Genomic DNA, 24,761 nt, shown 5'->3' on the forward strand with positions numbered 1-24,761 from the left:
CCCACTGCCCTGAGGGGCAGATGGGCTCTGCCAGAGCTCCTGTTGCTGGCAGCACCATTTTCATCAGAGCAGGCTGGCAACTTTGAAATAAAGATACCTGAGCAAATATGTCTCTTTTCATTCAACTACTTGGGAAAAAACAACAACTAGAAGAGGGGAAGGTGTCTGAGCTGAAATGATCTGTCCCTGTTCATCACCAAGGCTTTGGGTTTGCTGACCCTGGCATCTCTTACCCAAGATCTCCACAGCACTTTGCTCTGTGAACCAGCTGTGAAGGCAGAGGTCTGTGTGAGGCTAAGTGGCCCTGGAGGTCCCCGGGCACTCCTGCAGCTGGGTGCTACAGCCTTTTGTTATCTGGGTGCTACAGCCTTTTGTTATCTGGGTGCTACAGCCTTTCATTATGTGCTGCAGTTGCTGGAAGCTCTTGTGGTTGAGCCCCGAGCAGCGCGGCGAGGTCGGCACCGGCGCTGTGCCACACGTGGCTCCACGTGCACAAGTGCACAGAGGAGAGCTCTTCTGCTTCAAGATCTTCTCCTTCACCCTGGGCTGAAGGAGTGCCCAGCCAGGGGCACCCTGGCCCCGGGGCCAGGCGGGAGCAGCGCTCAGGGCTGGGGGGTGGCCGAGCACAGCACGCCCTGCTCACCCCGGCTGCTGCCACGGCCACGGTGCCAGAGCCCAGCCTGCCCTGTCCATCACCCAGTGGGCAGACACGGGCCTTTAGAAACACATTGGGGACCTACCTGAGAAAATAACACCAAACTTAACAACCCTCTTTGCACAGCTGGAGTTTAATAACACATGTGGGTCATAAAATATCCAGGAGTGGGCGAGGGTGGGTCAGAGCACAAATACACATGCTGGATGCAGCCCTGGCTGTCTCTGAGACCCTGCTCCCATGCCTGAAATGCTGTAGCACATCTGCTCCTGGATGCCACCATCTCTGCCTTTCTCATGTGTCCACTGGGAGGAGGAAAGCTGCACTGCTTCTGGGTGGCATCATCTCAAAAATAGTCTGAGGATGCCCTGCTTAGAGACTTCATGTGGAGCAAAATGAGAAACCTGCTAATGCACTGCTTCCCTTGACAAAAGAAAACATCACCACGCAGAAAAAATATAATCACTCCTCACTGCTCTGTCTGCCTGAGGGGCCCCATCCAGAGGCTGCACTGGCAGTGCTGGGAGTACCCAGCAGTTGTTGGTAAAAAAAATAAAGCTAAATATGCCCCATGTGTCTCCTGAGGAGCTGAGGACTTGCCCAAAGCCAGGCTGGGAAGCTGAGAGGGGAGCAGGGAGCTGTGGCTGGCTGGCCTCTCCCCAGTGCTGCTCTCAAGCAGAGGTTTGGGGCTTAGGAGGGATTTCTGGTTTTAATTTTACCCACCTCCATGGTGACATTGGCCTTTCTACAACCTGAAAATGAAGATGCTAAATGGCTGCTTTTAAGCTCATAAATCCAGCTCTGTCTGAAAACCCCACCTTCCCTGGCTTTCCTTCTTTGGGATCATGGCACTCCCAGGACCCGCCGGCATTTTCTGCCGCAGCTGCTGCTTTAAAATACCCCAGGGCAGCAAAGAGCTGCTGCCACCCCTGGAAGCAGCCCAGGTCCTGCCAAGCAGCAAGGGCAGGTCCCTGCTGCACCCCAGCTGTGTTGGGGGGTGCAGGCAAAGAGCTCAGCATCAGGTACCTGCAGGTCCCCCTGCCCCTCTGCCGCCTGTCTGTACCTGTGACCAGCAGCTCTCCTGGCACAGAGGGGCCCAGGGAGCCAGGGGGCAGTGACATCTGGCACAGATGGGCAGCAAGAAAGGTGCAGAGACATGGGGAGAAACCAGGTGGGTGCCCTGAGACAGGCACCCTCAGCTGAGCCACCTGTGCTGCCGGGACAGGCAGTGCCACCAGCAGAGTTGCTGGGGCTCCATTTTTCCCCAGCCCCCCCTCATCTGCTCAGATATCCCAACAGCCTGGCCAGGACAGGACCCACCAGGGCAGTTTGGAAATAAAACAATCCTTGAAGCCTGAGCAGAAACCAGCTACCCTCTGGGCAGCCCTCCACCACACAACCCAGCATCAGCAGTAACCAAAATCACAGAAAATGATGTTACCTGAGGATTTGAATGCTGTCAGCTCTACGGCCTGAAAGAGGGGAGAACGTGTGTTAGCAGAAGGTGCAGGTCTGGTGCTGGTGGTAGCCCCTCACCACACACCCTGGGGCCAGGCAGGGCTCCCCAGCACCCAGTGCAGTGTCCCACCACTGAGCCACCACCAGGCTGGTAAGCAGAGCCTTCATCCCTGTCCCAAAGGGATGGGCCCTGGCAGAGCTGCACCTCTCAGCAGCGGTGAGCTGACACCCCACTCCACACACCCACTCTAGGGAGCCTGCCAGCCCTGTGGTGACCCACCAGGCTGCACACCATCCTGGAGACCACGGGAAAATCCAGGAAAGGAGGAGAGAGAGCCCTGTCCCTCTCTGCTGTGGTGGAAAGAGCCTGCACAGTCTGTGCTTAGGGGCTGGTTAATGCTCAGGGAGATGTGAAATTCCTATTCCCAGTCCAACAACAACAAATATCACCAAACAACATTTAAAAAAGCTGAAACACGAAGAACATCTCGTCTGTGTTTGTATCTTCACTCGCTCAGTGTTTTGTCATTTTAAGTGTTTTCAAACGTTTTTAAGTAGCTTCTTCTCTTCATCCAAACTATTGTGCAGCTGCCAGTGACATTCTGAGTCCGCCGCTCCTCCAGCGAGTGCCGTGACTCACTGAGCTGGGGAGCAGGAAAACAGCCCTGGCTTATATAACCGGCGAGCTCTGAAAGCATCCCCCGTGCGGGCAGAACGCAGCCCCCACCCCGCACAGGGTGGCACCACACGGGGCACAGGTGTGCCCACCACCCCTGCGCTGGGGCTGGGGCTGCGATGGACCCTCCCAGCGCCAGCTCAGGGCTCGCTCTGTCACCGCAGGGCACCGGGAGCTGCCGCAGCACCCACACCCACGGCAGCCTCAGCCCTCGCTGCACCCACGCTGCTCGGAAAGGAAACAAGCACATTGAAAATGCAATGTTTATGCAGCAGAGATACAGCAAAGCCCTCGGTGACCCTCACATGGAGGGAAGCACTTTCTGTCTCTGCCCGCTCAGAAATGCCACGGCCTTGGCATTTAGGAGGGCTGCTGTCTCCTAATGCCCCTGCCTCGGGGAGCTTGGGCCCCTGGGCTAATCCTGCGTCCCACGTGCCACATCTGGTGCCAGGAGCTTAGCCCTGGCCCCAGCTCACACAGCCAGCACCTGGCTGGCTGGGAAAAGCATCACCTGCTACCAAGCCCTGGTGTTCAGCACGAGGGGAGGAACAGCCTTACCCGCAATATAAATCATGAGAGATGGAAATATGGATTTTATCGAGTGGCTTCCAAATGATATGCCAGCTATAGAAGTATTATCTATTGGATAAATAAGAGCTGTATGTGTGACACAGGTTTTCAAAGGATAAATATTAGAGAGGGAAAGAGAGATCCTTCAGTGAGAGACTCATGAAAGTAGTGCTGGATTTTATTCTGAGGAAATTACAGCACTTGTATGTCAAGTGCACAAGGACTGATGATCATTTCAATAGTGGGAGATGGAAGTGGCAGTAGAGTAGTCAAATTTAAATTGTTTCCTGCTTTAGGCCATGCCTTATTGAGCTCTCCATCCCACTGCAGGTAGCACAACCCAGCCTGCCCTCCTGGGACAGATGCAACTTGCCCAGGGCAGGGACAGCAAGCTCCTGTTGCCTGATTTAACTTGCTGTCCTTGGGAAAAGTCTCCTGCCTTGATCCATACCAACCTCAGTTTGGTGTTCAGGGTTCAAATTCAGTGGCACCTTTTGTTCCTGCACACCCCTGCAATACCCACCCCCCTGACATGGCAGTGGGGCTGGTTCCCCCTCGGCTCAGGGCTGAGTTCTTGCCTTGGAGATCTGGGGCTGCCTCCTCTCCTGTCCTTGGGAATGTGCCCTTCCCTGTTGTCCCCACGGCCTGTCCCTGCCCAGGCCAGCCCCAGCTCAGGGGCCATCCCCACAGAACAGCTGTGCTCTGTCTGAGGCTGAAGGTGGAAGAATAACAGACGTTACATACCGGTCTCTCAGGTGACATAATCGATGAGATTCCCATGGGAATTTTGGCTCCAAAATTTCCTACAGGGTGAAGCAGCACAATGAGTTTGGAGATCAGATAGTAGAAATGCTCATGCTTTACAGGCACAAAACAGGTTATCTGTACCATTGCACCCACAAACTGGTTGGAGAACATGAAACACTTTTTCCCCAAAGCTGAACCCCCTATTTCCTACTGCCACCACCACCTGTCCTTCTGCAGAAATTCACTGTAAGACATGGATTTTTGCCTCAAGAGAATGCAATGCTGCCTAATATGTTGTCAAGTTCCCCTATCCATGCTCAGCCAGCCTGCAGAGCCCTGACCCCATGCCTGAGGACCCTGCCTTCCCCAGGAACCCTCTGGCAGCAGCAGCACCAGAGCTGAGTGCTCACAGACACAGTGAGGGAATGAGTTAACACGGGGCCAGGGCAATGGGCACTACAATTCAAGCCTGGGGAATAACATTTTACTGCGTGTCATCACACAGCCTGGGCCAACAGGGACAACAACCCTCCTACCTCTGCTGGAGATGTTCTTCACTGGAGGGTCTTTCTGTGCAGGGCTTGGCAGGGCAGTCCCAGCTGCAGGACCCAGCTTCCCTGTCTCCCAGGAGGTCGTATTTCGTGGACTTGATAAGTAGTTGGTGGGATGAGAGCAGTTCTGTAATCACAGGGAAAAAATACAGGACACTGAAAACTGCAACATGAGTCTTCCCTAGATCCAGATCCAACTTTAAAGATCGATTTCATCAGCACTGTGGACTTTGGCTCCCACCCCAACCTGGCACAGCAGGCTGGGATAGATTGTCTTTGGGTCTGTGCTGCCCAACAGGACTGCAAAGAAGGGATACAAAAGTTGAAAAAAAGACTTCTTTCCAACATAATCTCCTCAAACGAGAGCAAAGATACAGCTGGACCCTTCTCCAGTGGGTGCCTGATGGATAAAGGGGCAGCAGGGATTCCTTCCAACTTACTGTGAACGAGAGGGCCTTCTTCTTGTCCTTCATCCTCTGGATGGCATTCCTCACCTGGAGCAGAGCAAGGACATTAGAGAGGGCCAGAGCAGCTCTATCACAGCAAGAGATTCTCCAGCAAGTCGTGGAGAAAAAGCAGCCACTGTTCCAGAAGCACAGTCGAGGCTGTGCTGCCTGTTGCAACTCCTACAAACCCAGCTACCTCCAAACTGCCAGTAAACTGCTGCTGTGATGAGAGACTGAACCCAGCCAGGGGCATCTCTTACCTCACTGTTATAGATGGCATAGACCAGGAATATGTACAGGCCCTGCAAAGGAGAGAGCAGAGGGAGGGTCAGAGATGCACAGCTGGTTTGTGCTCCTCCAGTGGAGGAAATGGGTTTGGTGAGCACTGGAATGGGTGAGACTGGCATAGATGGTGGGCACAACACAGCCAGGGACAGCCTTTCACACTTGAGGCTCCAAAGCAGAGACAGTCCCTGCCCCAGCCCCTCTTCCTTCTCCTCCCCCCATTTCTCCTGGGGGGAGTGGGCATCTCTCACCAGGACTCCACTTCCCAAGCCCGAAGCCCTCCCACACTCCCATTCACTCATGCATGTGAAATACCCCAGGAAACGCCTCCTGTTCTCAGAAACAGAAACCACCAGGAACTAATTGCTAGGGGAACTGGAATCTGGGAAGCAGACCTCCCTTTCTGTTGAGCACCGACCCTGGGGGGCTCCAGCCAGCCTCCCACAGCCCGTGTGCAGCAGGAGGGGATGGCTCCTCTGTCCCCTGCAGTGACAGACACAGCATGAGCAGGACCCTCTGACCAAACCCAGTGGGATGGGCCCAGAGGTTTTGCTCAGGCCCAGGACAATCCTCCCCTCTGGCACACCAGGGCAGCACAGTCCCAGCCAGCCTCCCTGCTCACCAGAGCAGTGGTGCCTCTCTCCCACCGAGGACCAGCAAACAATGACACGCTCAGCCCCAGTCGGGATCCAGGGTGGGATGTGCTCAGGGGAAGTGCCCAGGCCAGGGCTGGAGTGAGCATTGCCTGGGGGCCGCAGCCTGGGGCTAATTACAGCTCCAGACCAACGATTTTGGCCTTAAAGCAGCCCTATCTGGCCCACCAGATTTATGTTATATCTGTGGGGTGTTTTGTTATCGCAGCTAGATAAATCAGCTGCAGCAAGAGATGCAATTCATCTTGTCTTCAATGAGCCTTGCTCTCATCTGCGAGCTCTTGGCAGGCGCAATGGTAGCAGCCCCCTGGCACCGTGCCGTGACCTGTCCTTCAGCCAGCAGTGCCGGTCACTCCCCCAGACCAGATTTCTGGCCAGGCTGCCAAGGCAGGTCTTCCTTGAAAGAATCATTCTGGATGAGCGTGGGGAGGGGGGAGCGGAGAGGTCGGCTGGGAGGAGAGTGAGGCAGGAGAGGAGGCCCAGCTGCAGCGGGGCGGGAGCGGAGATGTGGCTCTGGAGGAGCCCCCTCCTACCTCTGCTCCCATCCACACTTCCACCCGCCTGCCATCTTCTCCCAGCAAGGCCCACCATGCCCTGGCCCTGCAGTGAAGGCACAGCACGTGCTGTGACCCTCAGAGCAGGATGGATGCTCCTGCCTGGTGTCCATCTGTCCAGCAGCCACGTCCTCTGCTCTCCACACACTCAGCTGGGCACAGCACCCTCCCTGGTGGGTGGCTCTGCCCTCAGCCAGCCTCAGGACCATCCTTCCAGCTCTCTGAGCTGCAATGAAGTTGACAGGTTTTACCAACACTGTTCAACAGCCCTGGGTGCTCAGCACGGTGCTGGTGCTCCCACCTCCACAGTGGGGGCTGGTCCCCGCCTCAGGACAGCCACTGCATCCCCTCTGGCACAGCACCACAGCCTCCCTGCTGCTGCTCAGTCCCTGGCTGGATTCCTGCACTGCCTGGCTGGAGAAGGGGCTGTGATGCCTCGTGTGGACGCACAGAGTAGCCTTGAAGACAGACAAACAGAAAGCAAACAAACAAACAAGCCCAGCAGCAGAACCACTGCGCAGGACTCGAGTCACACCGGCCTGAAAGGAAATTCCGAGGGATCCATGACACAGTCAGCAAGGGGGCTGAAATGGAATGGCTTTCTTTTAACTCTGTGGCTTCCCACCATCATTTCTCCCCTGGCATAATCTGCAGATTGACCTGAACTTGGTAATGAAGGGACAGAGGCAAAGGAGCACAGCAGAGTTGTGCCTGTCCATACAGCACTGAGCCTGCACTTCTCCTGCTCAGTAACCCGAGCATGGCATGAGGAGGCACGGAGGGCTGGTGCTCTATTTAATTACCATTAGGACAGGCCTCCTGCCACCCTTCTGATATCCTTAAGGAGAGCAGATGCAGAGAGGCTGCCCTTGTCTGGCCTTGGGACACCCCATCCGAGTGCCCGTGGGTGTGGGGAGCAGCACTCAGCCCTGGAGCAGCACCAGCCACAGGCAGAGCATCCCTGAGCAACCACCCAGCTCGTGCACGTGGTGATAATGCCTGGATTCACCCTTGCAGAGCTGGCCAAGTGTGCCAGAGGGAAGCAGTGTGAGCTGGGCTGCTCCCTGAGCACAAGCTCCAACTGGAACCAGTTCCTACTGAGTCCAAAGGGAAAATAGGGGCACAGGTGGAAAACTCTTTGGATCCCAGTGGTTTGGAGGGTAGTGCCCAGTTGCTCTCTTGACTTTGATGCCCTGGAGTAGGATTTGTCATCAAGCACTGGGAAAGGGACCCTGAATAGCCAGTGCCCAGGGACAGGATTGACACCGGGGTACCCTCAGGCACTACTGGTGCAGGCACAGCCTTAGCCCCAGGGCTGGGACTGAGCCCATCCATGTTCCCTTCTGCCTGGATCCCTGCTGCCAGTGCCTGCTGCCAGTGCCTGCCTGCATCCCTGCTGCCAGTGCCACCCTGGATCCCTGCTGCCAGTGCCTGCCTGCAGAGAGCTCCATGTTCCCCTGGGGACCGTGCTGGCAGCAGTGCTGTTGGGTGGTGTTAATCAGCGTTCAGTGTTTCTCTAGCTCCATCTACAGCTGCCTTCTCTCGAGGTTTGCAAAGCTTCTGCCGATGGTCTGAATCACAGGTGACAAGCACGCGTTCCAGGACTTTTTGCCACCGTGTGTCCCTGTGTTTTGGCTCTCCAGAGGTCCTGGGAACAGTCCTAGCTCAATGCAGAAATGAGTGCTCCTGGCTGCTCCTGGGACTAACACAATTTGCCTTGCTCTTTTAACCACACACAGGCTGGTTAAAGCTTTAAAGTCTTTTGATGAAAACAGTAAACTCAGAACTGGTTTACTCACCAGGGTTGCTTGCTGCCCTACAGAATTCCCTATTAACCCTAACCTATTGACAACATGGCTCTGAAATACGGCAGAGAGAACCAAAGAGCCTTGAAAACACAGCCAGGTGATGCTACCAAAAAGGAATAAAGAGGCAGAAGGAGATGACGTGACTCACCCAAGGTCTTGCAAGTCAGAGCTGGAAACAGCCCCCACACTTCCAGATGCCCCGTGTGAGGCTCTGATCACCAGCCTACATCTCAGCCTGTTCCACCCAACACTCCTGCATCCCACCACGCCCAGTGCAGCTTCACTGAACACTGGGAGCATCCCAGGGAGCAGCTGCATGGCTGCAGACAACACGGGCTGCAGGGGTAAAGATTTTCAGTCCCTGGGTTCAGTTCCTGCCCGGCCTCCCTGCAGTGAAGTTGACCTCCAGGGGAGGGGAAGGGGGCTCTGCCTGCACCATTCTGGGGCCACAACCTCTCAGCACGGCTGAACAGGATCCAGATGGGAAACACCCATCCCAAAACACACACCAGCAAGCAGCAGCCAAGCACGCTGTGGCTGGACATGACCTTCGAGACCCTCTCCATGAACAGCGCTGCTCTAACAGGGCTGCTGGCACCAACAGCCCACCCCTGCCCTGCAGGACAGAGGCAAACAGCAGGAGGGATGTCTGCTCTGTTTGAGTGCACAGGTATCATTTCATTACCCATCAAAGGGCAAAGGAAAACTCAGCTTGTTACTGCCATTTTGAAACCACGCTGATGTCAGAGAGAAGAAGCAATAGGAGAAACAGCATTTGAACTGGAAAGCTGTGGCATCAGCAGGACCCTGCAGAGACTGGTGCTGAAGGGCCACCAGATGAACAGGGTGTCCAGAGTGGTATTTCATATTCTGGGAGGATGAACTGAGTTTCCTCAGCACAGAGGTTTGGGAAAGCTGGGCTGGCTCCAGAGCTGACAGTTGTCCCTGGCTACGAGGCCAGGTACAGCCCACTGGAGCACAAGAATCTGCAGGTACCTGCTTGGCTGTGAGCTGGGGATCCTCCTGGGGCAGGACTCACCTGGAGGGAGTTGAGCACAATGAAGACATAGGCCCAAATGATGCCGAGGTGGACGAGGACCCCACATGCCCAGGTCAGCCCCAGCACGGGCAGCAGCACCAGGACGGGCTTGGCCATGGCCCTGGCAGGGGAAGAGCTCAGGGTTACCCAGGCACATTTCAGAGATGAAACACTAACAACACAGTAGCTATGGAACAAACTCCTTTGCAAAGAAAATAAGTTAAGATGTGAAAAACCAAACATTTCATCTCGCAGCCCCTGGCATGCCCCCCTGCTTTGGTTTTATCACTGCAAGTTAGCAAGAGGGGAGCTCTTTGACATCATTTGCTATGAGGAAACAGCTATTTTTCCCCCAATTTCTGCTACAAGGCAAGCTTCTGTATTTGTTTTATTTGTATATGGATGTCACCCTGCCCTCCAGCAGTGCCCTATCTTTGTAGTTCTGTAAATTTGGGAAAATTTATTTATGCTACAGGGGAACAATGCGTGTCTGGCAGGGGTATCCGGCGCCAGCAAACAACAATAAAGATTCGCAGGGGATGATAAAGCAATGACTCAAGCAGCAGTTTTTTATAGGTCTCTCAATATTGGCTGATTACAGAAGTCTGCACTGCCTCTTTCCCTGTGTGTGTAACCCCCACCAGCCTTGCTGTCAACCCACCAAGTGCCAGCCTTGCACTGCCAAGGGTCTCCCACCCCAAAGGGCTGAGGTTCAGGAGTGTGAGTGCAGATGGAGTCCAGCACCGGGTTTCCCAGGCTGAAGGTGCTGGCTGGGCTCCTCAGTGGAACAGGTATTAGAGCAGCCAAACTGCATTTGATACCCTGGGGGAGGGAATCCCTTCTGCCCTGACTCCCACAGCTCACATCTTTCACTCTGGGCAATCAGTGCCTCACCACCCTCACAGGGAAGAATTTCTCCCATATATCTGTCACTACCTAAGAGATCTCCCACCCTGGGCAGCCCCTTCCCTGCTCACCATATCTGCACTCCGATCTGGCTCTCCAGGCTGCTGTTGGGTGTCAGCATCTTTGATCTCCTGCGAGCGCTGGACACAGTCACCATCACCACCCGCAGCAGCACGAAGGTGTTCACCTGCCAGGGCAGAGCCATTGCACTCAGTGGCTCAGCTCCAGCAGGTCAGGCTTTTTTCTGCTGGGAACTAGTTCAGAACTTGGGGAGAAAAGTACCAGTACCAAGAAAGCAGTGAATCAAAGACTTCACAGAGCTATTTAAACACGTATGAAATTTAGAAAACTTATCCCCAGACTTCTCCCACAGAACGTCATCCCTGTGAAGTGTCTGTTCTGGACCTCTTAAACACTGCCCTTTTCTCTGCTGCTATGTCCTGTTTAAAGGTATTGACACTACTTCAAGGATGTAGATGTTCTCATACTCAAATTAGACCTCTAGCTAAGGCAGTGTCACGGTCAACCTACACATTTATCTGCATTCCTAATTGAACAACCAACACAAGATCACAAGCAAAATTTTCTTTAGCACTTCCCATCAAAACCTGCTTTGATTAAAGAGATTTATTTGTGTTTTGGAAGTCTGTATAAAGCATAATGACATTTTTCCCACAGAAGCAGCAGGCACAAGCCCTGTGAGCTGCACCCCTGAGCTGACACCCCCATCTCTGCAATGCCTTTCCAGAGAAAGCATTCCCAAAGCAATCACCCCCTCCCAGCAGGGTTTGGCACTCACAGCCAGGATGAAGAGCACAGGGCCCACGAAGGCCCAGATGACGTTGGTCTGCACGTTCAGCCAGCAGTGGTTTGCTGCCACATACTTGTTGAAGGAAGTTGCAAGGGTCACCCCCACAATAAGGACTGGAAGACCTGCAGAAAAAACCACAGGTTAAACCCCAGGAAAAGCAGAGATGCTCCACACAGGGCACTGTGCACCAGACAATTGCTTCAAAACCCCCATGACCACACACGCTCCAGCAGGAGCCTCCGAAACCCCTCGAGCGACATCAATTCACTGCAGCTGAAATCTGTCCCAGCTCTGCAGCACCAGATTTACAAGCTGTCAGCATCATTCTCTGAGGTATAAAGCATTCCAAGTCCTGAGTCCTGACCAAAGCAATTTACTCTTTGGATTGTTTTTTTAACAAAATGGACAATCAAAGACAGAAAACAATCCAAAATACTTGAAGTGGTTGCCCAGAGCCCAACCAGGCGTGTGCTCTGTGAGGAGCATGGGCCTCAAGAGGCTCCTCTGATACAAAACTCAGCTTGTTCAAATGAATTCTATGTCCCTAAAGGGCTCCCTCAGATTAAAGGGTGCTTAGTCAGGAAGGTATTTATATTTTAATTACTAGCAGACAGTAGAGATTCCCTCCAAGAACAAGAACGTACCATAAATCTCCTCTCCCTTTTTTCTTTTTTTGTATTGAACTCTTGCATTTAGAAAAATAACAAAAATGCTGCTTAATTTGTACTCTAAAACTGGCAATTTGATACATAACTACAGAAAGCCTCTGCAGAGCAGTGGCACCCAGCTCGCATATGAAATGAAATCAAACATTTGGGAATCTCTCCTATTAAAACTTTCAGTAGACAAAGAAAAAGAACATTTCCCGAGGACCCAAGGCAGAGGAGTGTGCAGATACCCCAGCCTGTCACGTAGTAGAACTTCATCCTCCTGTCTTCACTCATGTTGACTGCCACCACCTTGCTCCAGAGGAGAAGCCCCTCTACCAGCATCCACGAGAAGGCTGCCATGAAAAAGAGGTGCAGGAAAGCAGTGACCAAGAAACACAGCACCTGGAGAGAAACCACACAGAAGAGGACTCAGAAGGGGACAGAACTGTGTGCTGCCACTTTCTAAATTTCCAGAAGGATTTTTTGGTCAGAAGTGAAGTGTCAGAAAAGAGGTGAATTTCCTTACAGATTGCACAACATATATATAAACACAGAGACACAGTTCCAGATGCCAGTTACAGGTAATTAGTGAAACATTAATGAAAGGGTTTACACGTCTGTTTGCTCTGACAGTGACGCTGGAGCAGGCCTGGCCCTGCTGGTTGAATGGGACATTCCTGGGGAGCTCACCTGGTTGCTCTTGGCCAGTTCACTGAACATGAGCAGAGCTTCTCCTGCAGCCAGTGCAAAGATCAGGTTCTTGTGCACAGTTGTTCGTTCACTCTGGGGGACACTGAGGAAGGAGAGAGAGAGCCCTGAGCTGCAGCCAAGCAAGGGGGTGCCCTTGCTCCTGCTCCCAAGGCAGATCCCTGTGCTGACCAAGCCACACAGAATGGTTTGCAATGAAAGAAATAGTCTTTGTTCCATTTATTTTATAAAAAGTAATTCTAGCAGAGCAGCTTTTATGGTAAACATTGTTAGTCATTGATAAAAACCTTGCCACGAGCACCCAGGTGTGTGCACAGCTGACATCAGCATCTCCACAGAAACAACAGGGGCTGTACCCCCTCTCCAGCCACTCCCTGGATGAAGGCTCTGAAGTAAAATATCAAGTAAAAAATACAGAGAGAGCTATAAGTGCCAAGGCTTTTCTTACCGAACCACCAAGAACAAAATGAAGGTGACTATCAAGGCACAGAAGGAAACTCCACATCCAATCAAAGTCAAGGTCTGCAGTGTGAACTCCTCCTTGGTGGTCATCTGCTCCAGCCATGAAACAAGAGAAGACACAAAGGCCCCCTGAATTCACCAGGCTGCTCTCAGTGCTGGCATCCACCCCACGGGGTGGCAGAGAAAGGCTCCCCACATACCTGCACCTCAAACACCTGCAGCAGGATGGCAAAATTCGTGCTGTGGTTGCAAAAACAGGCAGTGGAGTCTTGGAGGGATGTCACCACAGAGCAGCCAGCTGTGGACCACATCCCACCAGCATCTGGGCTAACATGCATCAAAACCAGAGAGAAACAGGGAAATTACCACCCACTGCCACAGAAGGCCAGGGCATGAAGGGAATTTCATTCTCCCAGAAGAAGGAGTGGTGAAAGGAGGAAGATGAGGGTACCAGAGACAGGAGTCAATATGGACTTCCCTTTGGCTCATCCTGTGTCTCAGATCCCCATCTGAATTTTTGGGGCAGGCACCATGGCTGGAGGGGTCAGCTCTGTCCCCACTGGCAGCACTGCCCCTCTGAGCCTCCCCAGAACCACGGGAAGGTCAGGGGCAGGGCAGTGCTGGTGGGACCATTTGGACAGTAACCAGCTGCTTCCAAAAACACCCTCTTCCCACCCTCCCCAAACTGATCCATGCCTGTTACAAGTCTAGGACTGTAAAGAGGTTTTTTGCTCTTGAATGATTTAATTACCAATCCATAATATATCACAGCCTCAGTGTTCTCACTGTGGTGACATTCAGCAAAGACACATCCCAGTGCCAGGCAGGATTTATGGGGCTGGGAGTCCTGCATGTCTTTGGGCCATATATCTTGGACCCACTCTTCTTTGTCACAGGCAACGGTCATAATTAACTGGGGCTTTCCATTTTAGTTGTAGATACCTCCTTAGAGGTCACCCTCCTGTGAGTGACTTCTCCAAAGGAAATCTTCCCAGGAGAGCACTTTGCTCCAGTAGACAGAGGAGGCAAAGAATTCCAGATCCCTACTCTTACCATTACATTTATATTGTGGTGTTTGGGTTTCTGGTGGAAATAAAAGCTCATAAATCTGAGGACCCAAACTGAACCAAGGCACCTGAGGCTGAAGTTCCAGAAGGCACAGATGGGCCACACCAGTGTATGGGGCAGGTCCTGCAGGCAGAGAGGGGAGAGAGGTCACACAGCCACACGTGCTGTACACAGGTGGGGGCAGTTCACTCCCTGGGCTGTACCAGGCTCTGTCTGCACAGAACAAACCCTCCCCAGGGACACAGGAGTCATGGGAAGAGCCCTGGGCACGGGACACCCTTAACTCCCAAGCTCTGGGGTGCTGAGCCACGGCTGGCCAGCCGGGTCGGGCTGGTGAGGTGTCTGTGAGCGCAGCCCTGGCCGGTACCTGCGCTCGGTGCTGCAGGCGGTAGCGCACGGACGTGCTGATCTCCTGCGAGTCGCCGAGCAGAGTGGATGAGATCACAGCAGTGCCCACCGCAGTGCTCACGTACCTGCCAGGGAGAGGATGGCACTCACAGGCACGGGAACCACAGGGCGTGCTGAGCAGACGGGATCTCACACCGTACGGGTCAGATCGCTGCCGGGCCTGGGCGAGGGGCACGGTGTACCTTGGGATACCCGGCAAACAGAACCCCCCCGCTGCGGGAGGTGACCCTGCGGACAGGTACTGCAGCATCCCGAGCCGTTCGGCTGGGCACAGCTGGAGGCGCCGCGAGTGCGGGGATGCGCGGGTGGCCATCCCCACCTAGTGTTCGCAGCTCCCGCCGCTCCGGGAGCCACCAGCGCCACCACCTCCAGAGACGCCCTCTGTCCCAGCCAGAGGGGAGCCTGCAGCAGTCCCCAGCCACCCCAGCAGAGCTGGTAACCCCAGGGGAACCAGGAGACACCACGGTGCACCCCGACACACAGGCAGCCCCAGCACCAGGGCTGGGATGGGTCAGGGTGGAGGTGACCCCAAAATCGAGGGACTGAGAGACTCAATGCAGACTGAGAAATGAGCTCTCCCGTGCTGCTGAGGACAGCCCTGGGGCGCAGGGGGGTCTGTCGCACTCACCTGTGTGCCCCGTGTGAGGCAGCCACGTGCTGGGCCGCGGCAGTGCCGGGCAGGCAGCGCTGCAGGGCCCCGTAGCCAAACCACAGGTTCTTCACCGTGACCCTGCGGAGACCTGGAGGGGAAGAGCATGGGGACAGGGACAGACACACAGGCAGCTCCAGCATCACTGCCCCAGTCTGAGGGGTGATACTGGGAGACCAGAACCCCCTCAGCTCCAAGATGTGTCTGTGGAGGGGCTGTAGATGATTCCCCCCCAATGGCCCCTCTCCCTGTCACCAAGGGCTGCCCCTCCCCGCACTTCTCCAGACTGCGTGTCAGGGTAAACAGTCTGTGCCATTAAGGAAGGTGCTGCAGATATCCCAAGGGGAGACCCAGGGAAGCTCAGGTGTCATAACCAACCTCTGGCTTTCAGTCTTTGCATTTCTTCTGCAGGAACTTCGATGAAGTCGTGCCTGCCCTTCTCGGGAGTCTGGACCACGTACGCCTCACCACTCAGCTCCTGCCCACTCAGCTCCAGCTGCCTCACCTCCATCCCTGGGAGGGGTAAAACCACCTGCTGAACCAGGGTTCAGCCTTCCTCCAGAGCTACTGCTACAGCAAAGGACACTGCAACCCCAGCCAAGACCCACAGACACAGCAGACAGGTCTCAGTGCAAACCACGTGCATCTGGGCTCAGTTTCTCCCATGCCCAAAGGCTTCTTACAATCCTCCTGCAATCCACAGTGTGAGAGGTGTCCCCACACTGTGACACTGCACAGGGAAATGGGGAGCAGGCTGTAGAGTTAGTGAGATGGGAGCCAGAGGAGAAGAGCCAGGAGTGGAGCTGGACTGGGAACCAGACAAGGTGACTGATCTGGGTCCTGGTGAGATACCCCCAGCTCTAGCAGTGCCACTCACCAATATTCCCATGCTGGATCGTGATCCTTGTCCTCTCTGCTGTCAGCAGTGGGACTAAGAGTGACACCACTCTGTCACAGAGCTCAACAACAGCCATGGGCCCTCTGATGACCTGCACACACAGAGAGAGCAATGGAAAGCAGCCCCTGCACTGCCAGCTCGCCCTTCCCACAGCTCACAAGAGTTTTCTTCAATGTGTAGCCCTTGGCAGAAAAAAAGAGAAGTTGGGGCTCAAGGCTCTGGCTTTGCTCTTCTGTGATTTCTTCCCTACAGGACGTTCCCAGTTCCTTCAGCAAAGAGACAAGGCTAGCCATGACAGAAACTTGCTGGTCTTTAAAAAAAGCCCTTAAAACAACATGGAAATAAATAACTAAACAAGCACATGGCAATTGGACTGCTGGTGACACCATTACCTGGCTGACCGATGACCATGTCCCAATGTTCTCCTCTTCCAGGATTAACCCAGTCACTTCCATGTAATACTGGCCCAACTGCTCCAGCATCTCCAGGTCATCTCCCTCCTGCACTTCCATGTCTGAAACTTGCTTTAGTAACTGAAGCACTGCAAGGAGGTCAGAGGGCTCCAGCATGGACATTTCTCCTTCCCTCAGAACCATTGCCAGGACATCAAGAGCACCAAGAGCCACAGAGAGGTTCATGTCTTGGACATCACTCGTGAAGATGCTGTCAGGAATCTGCCATGGAAAAGGTGGTTTAGTTCAGTGCAGAGCCCTGCCTCTGCCTGACCATCAGCTGTGCCTTGGCAATGCTCTTCGTGCCCTCGCTGGCATCAGGACACCAGTCTGGCCAGCCGGGCACCTCCTGGGGAGGGATCCCCTGCCCAGGCTCACAACCTCAGTTAACCTGAAGCGACACTTTGCTGGTTTGGTCACAGCATGAGTTACAGCTGCATTGGTCACAATCTCCAACAGCAGATCAGAAAAGGTCGCAGGCACAACTGCTGGCAAAGTGACCTCAAACAGCAGTAGGTGCCAGCACGTCCACCCCAACAGCTTCTCCCTGCTCTGGGTGTCACCTGCCACTGCTGCAGGACTCACCACAGTCCTGGCTGCAAGCGTGTTCACGTGGCTGATGAGCGAGTGGCTGGACTCCAGCTGGGCTCTTTTCAGCTGCCAGTATGCATCTGAGAACAGAACAGAACCAGGAGCAAAGCCATTGCTGGGGGGCCAGCAGTGAGGTTAGCACATGCCATGTTCAAAGCCTGGGGAACGGTCCCCAGGTGGTGGCTACACCTGCAGGACAGGCAGGACAAGGAGACTTCACAGCTGTATTTTATTTTCAGCACCAGATCCCATCTGGACAGACAGTTTGACACTCCTTTTCTGCCTTCCCCCATATTCCCCCAGCCAAGCAGCCTGGAGATGCCTGGATTGGGAGGCACTCTACAGCACTGCATCCAGAAGCCATGGAATGTGTACAACCACAGCCTAGCTGGGGAACAGCCAAACCTCCTGTCAGAGCACAGGCAAGTGGAGCAAATCCCATCTACAGCGGGGTTTGCATGTCATCCCTTCAGAGCAGGCACGAGGCTTCCCAGCTCTGGGCATCACCCCAGCCTGGACCTCCAGGAGTGCGTGTGGTGGAAGTAATGAATAAATAACTAACAGATGCTGTACCCTTTCTGTATTGACAGATGAAAGGCAAAGTCTGCAAACAAGATGCATAACTGAATCCACCGCTGCCAACTTCCAAAACTCGGCATTCCTCAACAGGCCCTGTGGAAACACACACAGTCAGAAGGGCTGGGTCTCCCAGGGACATGCCATCCCAGCAGGTATCGACAGCAATGTCCTGCAGCAATCCTCAAACCCCAGTATGACAGGCACTGTGGGCTGCTCCTTAGGTGGCCCCAGAGCAGAGCAGGGACTGGGCTCAGAAACTGCTCCCAGCTGGTACCTCCTCTCCAGAGGGAACTGGGAGGGGGCAGTGCCAGGTCCTGAGTTCATGACTGATCAGTACTGTCACCCCAGCCTGGCTGAGAGCCCAGTTCCTCCCTCCCAGCAGAGCAATGAAGCACTGGCTGCAAACCCTGGGGAACAACATCCCTGCCAAGGAAGCTGTTTCTCTCAGAAGAAGAGAAATCCCATCATTAGCTCAGGACACCCAAGCAGCTGTCTGTGCCAGGGGCACTGCAGGGCTCTCCAGTGACCAAGGGTTTTGTGATGACTGTGGCTTCAAGTACAATTTGTAAATTGTACACATTCAGCCCAGCTCTGAATGTGCTTCTGCTTTTCTTCCCCAAGGAGAAGCATCATTCCACCAAACGCCAAATTCCCTCTCTAAGGATGGGACTGGCTCCTCGGACTGTCCCTGTGCGCTGAGTGAGGGTAGTGAGTCTCACCTGGACAAAGGAGCTGTGTGGTCACAGTCTGAACGGTGCTCTCCAGCTCCAGAGCGTCCAAGCTCCACCCAAACACCAGGTCTTGCTCTATGGCCCAGCACGACCGAACCTGCTCGATCTGCTCCGTGCTGAGGACTTTCTGCCAGATGTGCAGGTCAGTGATGTTCCCGCTGAAGGACTCCTTTGCCCCGAAGGTGCCCCCCAGGGAATCTTGGTCCTGCCCGATGATGAAGGTCCCCTGGCCGTAGATGGCCTGGGGGGCAGATGGTCCTGCAGCACACAGACCACTGGCAGATGCCCTCCTTTTCCCATCGGCGTAGATGGCCCAGGTCCCGTTTTCCTGCTGCCAGGTCACGCAGAAGTGATGCCACCGCCCGTCAGCACGGAACACGGGCAGGTACGGGGAGTGGTGCCCGTGGACTATGAGAGCAAAGCGGACAAAGCCTTCCTCGTCCACAAAGCCCCGCAGCTGGAACTCGTTCATGAAAGCTGGCACAGCGTAAGAGAAGATGGTGGCAATCTCCTGGGTCCTGGTGTCCCACTGCAGGTGGGCACAGGCTGTGACAGCAGGCAGGGCTGGGAAGTCAGAGAGCACCTTCACATGCTTTGTGTCCGTTTTATCTCTGAATACCAGGACTGGTACGCTGTGGCCTCCTGGGAGGGGAAATTTCAGTCAGCATGAGGGAAGAAGCAAGGGCCGATACAGTGGCAATAAAAAACCAGTGAAAACTTTTCCAGTGCGATTTTTCTGAATGAAAAGGATCCAGCAGTAAAGAAACATGTACCCAAATAGCCCATGCCCACTTATACTCACGTCTCCTTTTTGGTTTGTGCAGGACACCATCCCTTTCCTTCAGCCAGACAGAACCTCTGATGTGGTGGGACTGCAGCAGTTTGCTGAAGGAATCCTGCTCACTGTCCTGGGGTTCAAAGAGCAGCTGAGCAAAGCGCTGCTCACAGTACCTGTCAGCGTGCCACCAGTCCAGAGCGGCGGCCACGTACTGGTATGTGTGTCTTGAGGTCTCAAGTGTGACAGGAGCAAAACCTGGAGAAAGACACATAATGTGGGGAAACAGAAAGCCTCTCCAACCCACCTTGGTGCCACTCATAGCCTCCCCAAGCAGTTACAAACACTGCCTGGGGCATCCTGGAGGAGCTGATGGCAGCTTTGAACTAATTTTCTCGTTTTATCCCCACTTCCCAGCTCCTCCCAGCTTCTGCACTTGCAGATGCACTTTGCAGGCACAAAATAATCTGTTTTGTTTGCAGTTGCAGCGGCACACAGAGCAGCAGCTGAGCAAACAGCCTGGCAAACACTCAGCTCTGCAAACAGCATTTCAGGCACAAAGCAGGGAAACAGAAAGTTTCTTTACCTTCGTTTTTGCCACTGGACACCTTTTGTTTCTCTGTGCTGGATATTGCTTGTGAACACAGAGAGTGCTGATAAAAACACTAACCTTTAGAAGTCTGGTTCTTGGCAAGGGCTGCAAAGGCAAGGAGACTCCTGCACAGGCTGACCTGGTGGAGAGGATGCACTGTAACACTCATAGAAATATTAATACTATCTCAAATATCAAAACTATAAAAATTACTGTAAAACTCACCAGAAAGCTGAAGAACCAAGAATTAACTCTCAAATCTCTCCTGAACATGTTGACCAGGTGGAAAGCTTTCACTCTCTGCTGGAATAAACAAAGTGTTACTGGAGATGCATCTCAGAGACAGAAGCATTCTGCAGAAAAGCAGTTCCCAGGCAAGGCTGCTTCCCTCAGAAAGACTTGAATCAGAAAAGAGAAAACAACTCCCTCTGAAATACCTGTCCTGGGTAGTGTCCTATCCAAAGAATTCCCAGTTCTTCTTGAAGAATGCAAGGTCTCAGTTTAACATTTGTTTGCAGGATACAAAATAATTAAGCGTGGAGCATACAGATGTGTGATATTTACGAACAGGCAAGTTCGCAGAGCCTCTTTATCTGCATTAACTAAATTAAAAAGCCACCATAAATGGCATCATTAAATGGTGTTGCATCACTGGCAGTTTTCCTCATTGCTCTTAAAAGCTGCACGAACAGAGCACCAGAACAGACCCTGCAGAGCAGTAAGTCCAGCCTCCATGAGCCCAAACACACAGCTCAGCGCCACGGAGCCGTCCCGGAGAGCTGCCCAGAGCCAGGGCTTGGCAGTGAGCTCCCACCACCCCACCTCTGCCCCAGGGGGAGGGAACCCTGAGCGCATGGCAGTAAAAAACCCAGTAAAGTCACAGATGAGGGTACATAACGATGGAAACTGGCAATGCGAGCGCCAATGCAAACAAGCTCTAAAGCTGTCTCTGGGCACTGGCACCGCAGCCCAGAGTGATCTCTGCTCTCAGCAGGGCTCTCCCACGAGCGCAGTAAAAGCACATTGAGGCACTTTGCTGCTAAGGGACTACGGAGATGAGGGCTGCAGCCCGGGCTCTGCGTTCACAGACGGTCTTCCAAAGTTCAGCAGTGACTTCGGAAACACTGAACACAGCTCCAGGACCCTCTCTGACGGGTGAGACACGGCCACACAGCACCGCCAACCTCCCACTCCTCAGCCTGGCACCCGCAGCCCCAGGTCTGCACTTCGCCAGCGAGGGCCCTGAAGATGGATCAGAGGAAACCTGGAACCCGGTTTGAGCAGGAAAAATAGAGAAGCGGAGAGTGCTTGGTGACCGAGCGGGGAGAGCCGGGTGACCCAGGGGGGAGAGCCGGGTGACCCAGGGGGAGAGCCCGATGACCAGCGCAGCCCGGGTCTGGCACTGCCCTGGGAAGGGCCGATCCCGGCACGGCCGCGGGACGAGCCCAGAGCCCGGCAGGGTGACAGAGAGCAGCCCCGGGGTCTGGGGAGACGGAGAGCGGGAACCGCGGCCGGTCCGGGACCGCAGCTCCGCACCCCGCACACATCCCGCACCCCGCACACATCCCGCACCCCGCACACATCCCGCACCCCGCTCCGCACCCACAGCCCGCCCGGCTCCACCCGGCTCCGGCTCCGGCTCCTAAAAGCCGCCGCCGTTCCCCGCACCGGGCCCGCCCGGCCATCCCCGCACCCCGCACATCACCGCCTCCCCACCCCGCACATCCCCGCACCCCCCTCCACTGCACTGCCCCCGACGCCGCGTCCCTCATCCCACCCCGGGACGCCCCTCCAGCCCACCCCGCTCCCGACGCCTTTGCCCTGACTAACAGCAAAGCACTCACAGCCCTCCCCAGCAGCACCGGGATCTGCTTCCCAGGCAGTCACCGCTCCATGGAAGTGTCCAGTCAAGCTTCCCAGGAAATGTGGCACGTGGGTCTTGGTAAAGAAGTCAGGGAGTGGAGGAGTTCCCAGGGATCTGCAGAGCAGCAGGGGCCCCAGGCAGCCCAGAGGGACAGGTCTGGAGGTGTCCAGTGTGTCCCTGGTGTGATGTCCTCTCGGAGCAGCTTCAGCGTTCCAGCGCTTCCCTATCCCAGGGCCCGCAGCAGCCCCGGGGAGGATGCCAAGGCTGGAGGGCCCAGGTCACCCCCATGGGCCATGGTGCTCCCCACCTCGCAGGGCAGAGCTGCTCTTTCAGTTAAAGCCCACTCACTTTTGCTACAGCAACAGACACACAGTTCCCACTGCTCCCCTCCCAGAGAATGCTTGAATCACACTATGGATTCACCGGCAACTGTCTTTTGTTCTTCAGGGTCTTTGCCTGGGAATGAAGGCAATTATCCCATCCCAACGCCTCTGCTCTTGCAATAAATCTCCCACAGAAGAATGGACCTTGGAGGCAGCTGCTCTGGGCTGCTTAGTCACCACTGCCAGGCGGGAAACAGCTTGGCAGTCCTGGACAGCGCAGCACGGAGTGCCAAAGGCCCGTGGACAGCATGGCCCTACACCCCCAGTTTTGGCCCAAACTGGAGCCTGCTTCCCTCGGCAGTGCAGGGAGCAAAGGGCACGAGACAGAGCCCAAGTTTACACCACGCATCTTTGGAAGAAAAGTACAAAATTATTTCAAACTTAGGACTGGGTTAGGTTTAATGAGAGTTCACATTTCCCTGCAGACAGTAAAGCATGTTCCTTATGCCTGTGTTTTAGACAGAATGAATCATCTTTTGTAACAGCACAAAATGCAGTTTTCTGGTTGCATCAGAAATAGGATCCAGCTCCCAGCCCCTAGTACTCTTTTCTGCATGTACAAATAAACCTTCCTCTGTGCACATGCAGAAAGGTGAAGAGAAATTTCCCATGATCGCTGAATTGAGATCCGAGTCTCCAGCCCAACCTACACGAGTTCTTTGGCTTTAAATCTGAACTAACTTCCATAATTACATCCTGGACTTTCAAATAAGATGTGATGCTTTGGCTGGCATCAAGGACAGCTCTAGAGACCCTGGCAAGAAAGCATCACTGGCATTTCAAAGAAAAGGTCACAGCCAGCAAGTGGAAGCCAGCAGTTGGCATCTCATTGTGCTTCCACCCAAAATCACACCGAGAAGGCCCCAAAGAGCACAGTCTAGAAAGCCGGTGCAGTGCCTGGCCTGAGGGGCAATTCCTTGGAGCTCCCAGCTCTCCTGAGGATTTCTTTGCACATGTGGGCACTGCCATCTGTTTGCTCCTTGCCATGGAGCAGAGTCATCATCACCGGTGCTGGCCATTCCTCGTGGTATGGCAATAATTCCCACAGAACCAGTCAGCTGTCTCCTTAGGGCAACCGCGGTTCCCACAGTCACCTCCACTCACACACCTCAAAATAAATTAGAAATAACAGAGTTCCTGGAGTTAAGAGGTCTCCATCCAGTGCATGAAGACCTTGGCAGGCAGACATATGACCTCAGGATGGTGAGATGGCAAAACCCCAGTGCACTTTTAATGCTGGTAAATCTCTCTAATAAGCAACTGAGCAGAGGGTAAGTTGTGTCGCACCGTTTGGGTGATGCTGTCACTCCGGGTTAGCCTGGTTTGGAGTGGGTTGCAATTCTGTTTGCACGCAGGCAATTTAAAAAATCAGCTCAGGTGCATTTTAAGGAGCGTTATCCTTAACAGTGAGTAAACCCCGAGCTGCCACCCTCGAGGCACATCTTTCACACAGCCCTTGGAAGAGCTTCCCAGCACATGGGCGAGCAACATGTTAATCTTTATAAATCAAATATTTGCCAAGTGGAGTAGAAAGCCATGTGTCTGAGCAAGATGCACTGAGAAATGGAACAAAGCATGGTGTGTGTCAGGGATCACCCACTTGAGTGAGGGCCTGTCCCCTGCAGAGTGACGCTTCAAAACAGCATTCCCTTAGCCCAGCTGTAGATGTTATTCTCCTCCAGCCTTTTCCCCCCTGCTTTTTACTGCTCAAAGGGGATGCTCTCTCTAACCCAGTTTCTCCTCATGGAGTTTATGCCACCCAAACTTTGCACTAGAGTTGGTTCTGAGCCAAGGCAGGGTTTGACAGGTGCTGACTCAGAAGGCACCAGTAGAAGAGAAGCAGACTTACCTCCCTCCCCAGTCCTGGGGCTGTGAAAGGGTTTCACACAACTGCTGTATCTCAGTTATGTTACACTTTCACACCCCTGAGTGTTTCACAAGCTGCTGTTTGGTGCTGATGCCTCACACTGATACCAGCACTGCAGTTCAGAGCTGCCGTGGGGCCTTTATTTATCTGCATACAAATGTTTCTCTTTGTTTCTGCAAGGCAAGGAACTGACAGCATGGAGTCTCCATCCTAATAAACCATATTTGACTCCCCAACTATTTACTATTCAGAAAGAAGAGCGAAGCAGTCACTGCTGTCCTATGGAGTCCAGCTGGCTGAAAGGCTGTTGGTTTCTGCTCCTTTGGGACCCTCGGGCCAGCTCTCCCAAAAGAAGATTCATCAGTGTTCAGGAAGCAATTAACCCTGCACTGCAGTGCTCTGGTCGTGGCAGCACTTCCTGCTGTTCCTGCTGACAGGGAGCTGTCAGTGCAGGACATCCCATCTCTGTCACTCCAAGCAGGCTGTTAACACACATTAACACTCTCACACGGACCGAGTTGTCAGAAGCAGTGGTGTCTGGAAAAATCCAGACAACTCTTCCAGCTCCTCTGGACAAAGGCATGGTGTCACCACCTGACCTCCACACACACCCTGCCCAGAGGACTGGTCTGTAGCTGCACAGCAACCACTGACCAGACAAGCAGGAGTCATCAAGTGCACAGGTTGGACTTTGGATGGCAGATGTCATTTCCCATTCACAGCTCTGCAGGAAGGGACATAGAAGACACGTGCTCAAGCTAATTCTTCAGGTATCCAAACAAATTCCTCACCCTGCACACTGAAAGTCTGAGCTGATGTGATTTTATGGCCAGACGTCCTCATGTTTGGCAATGCCACTATTTGTCTAGTTCTCTTAGTTTCCTCTCCCCCTCACCTTTCAAGCCTGTCACATCAGGGCTGACCA

The 24,761-nt window shown here is 54.0% G+C and overlaps 1 protein-coding gene across 1 annotated transcript; it reads right to left on the minus strand.

Annotated features, from left to right (window-relative positions):
- Positions 1-837: 837 nt before the first annotated feature.
- ADGRD2 (adhesion G protein-coupled receptor D2) lies at positions 838-21,365 on the minus strand. The gene is given in 26 exon segments (XM_027892988.1): positions 838-1,034; positions 2,097-2,127; positions 4,104-4,162; positions 4,643-4,784; positions 5,098-5,151; positions 5,364-5,405; positions 9,443-9,563; positions 10,420-10,535; positions 11,148-11,281; positions 12,058-12,211; positions 12,500-12,602; positions 12,966-13,069; positions 13,180-13,306; positions 14,115-14,170; positions 14,415-14,520; positions 15,084-15,195; positions 15,483-15,617; positions 15,982-16,093; positions 16,395-16,676; positions 17,040-17,125; positions 17,619-17,717; positions 18,344-18,997; positions 19,158-19,388; positions 19,801-19,861; positions 19,948-20,025; positions 21,325-21,365. Coding segments are annotated over 25 exon segments (3,366 nt in total). The 5' UTR covers positions 19,996-20,025; positions 21,325-21,365.
- Between the last annotated feature and the right edge of the window lie 3,396 nt (positions 21,366-24,761).

Source organism: Empidonax traillii, unplaced genomic scaffold, assembly GCF_003031625.1.
Source record: "Empidonax traillii isolate 1590-97213 ecotype Southwest subspecies unplaced genomic scaffold, ASM303162v1 scaffold375:size1330703, whole genome shotgun sequence".
NCBI lineage: Eukaryota > Metazoa > Chordata > Aves > Passeriformes > Tyrannidae > Empidonax > Empidonax traillii.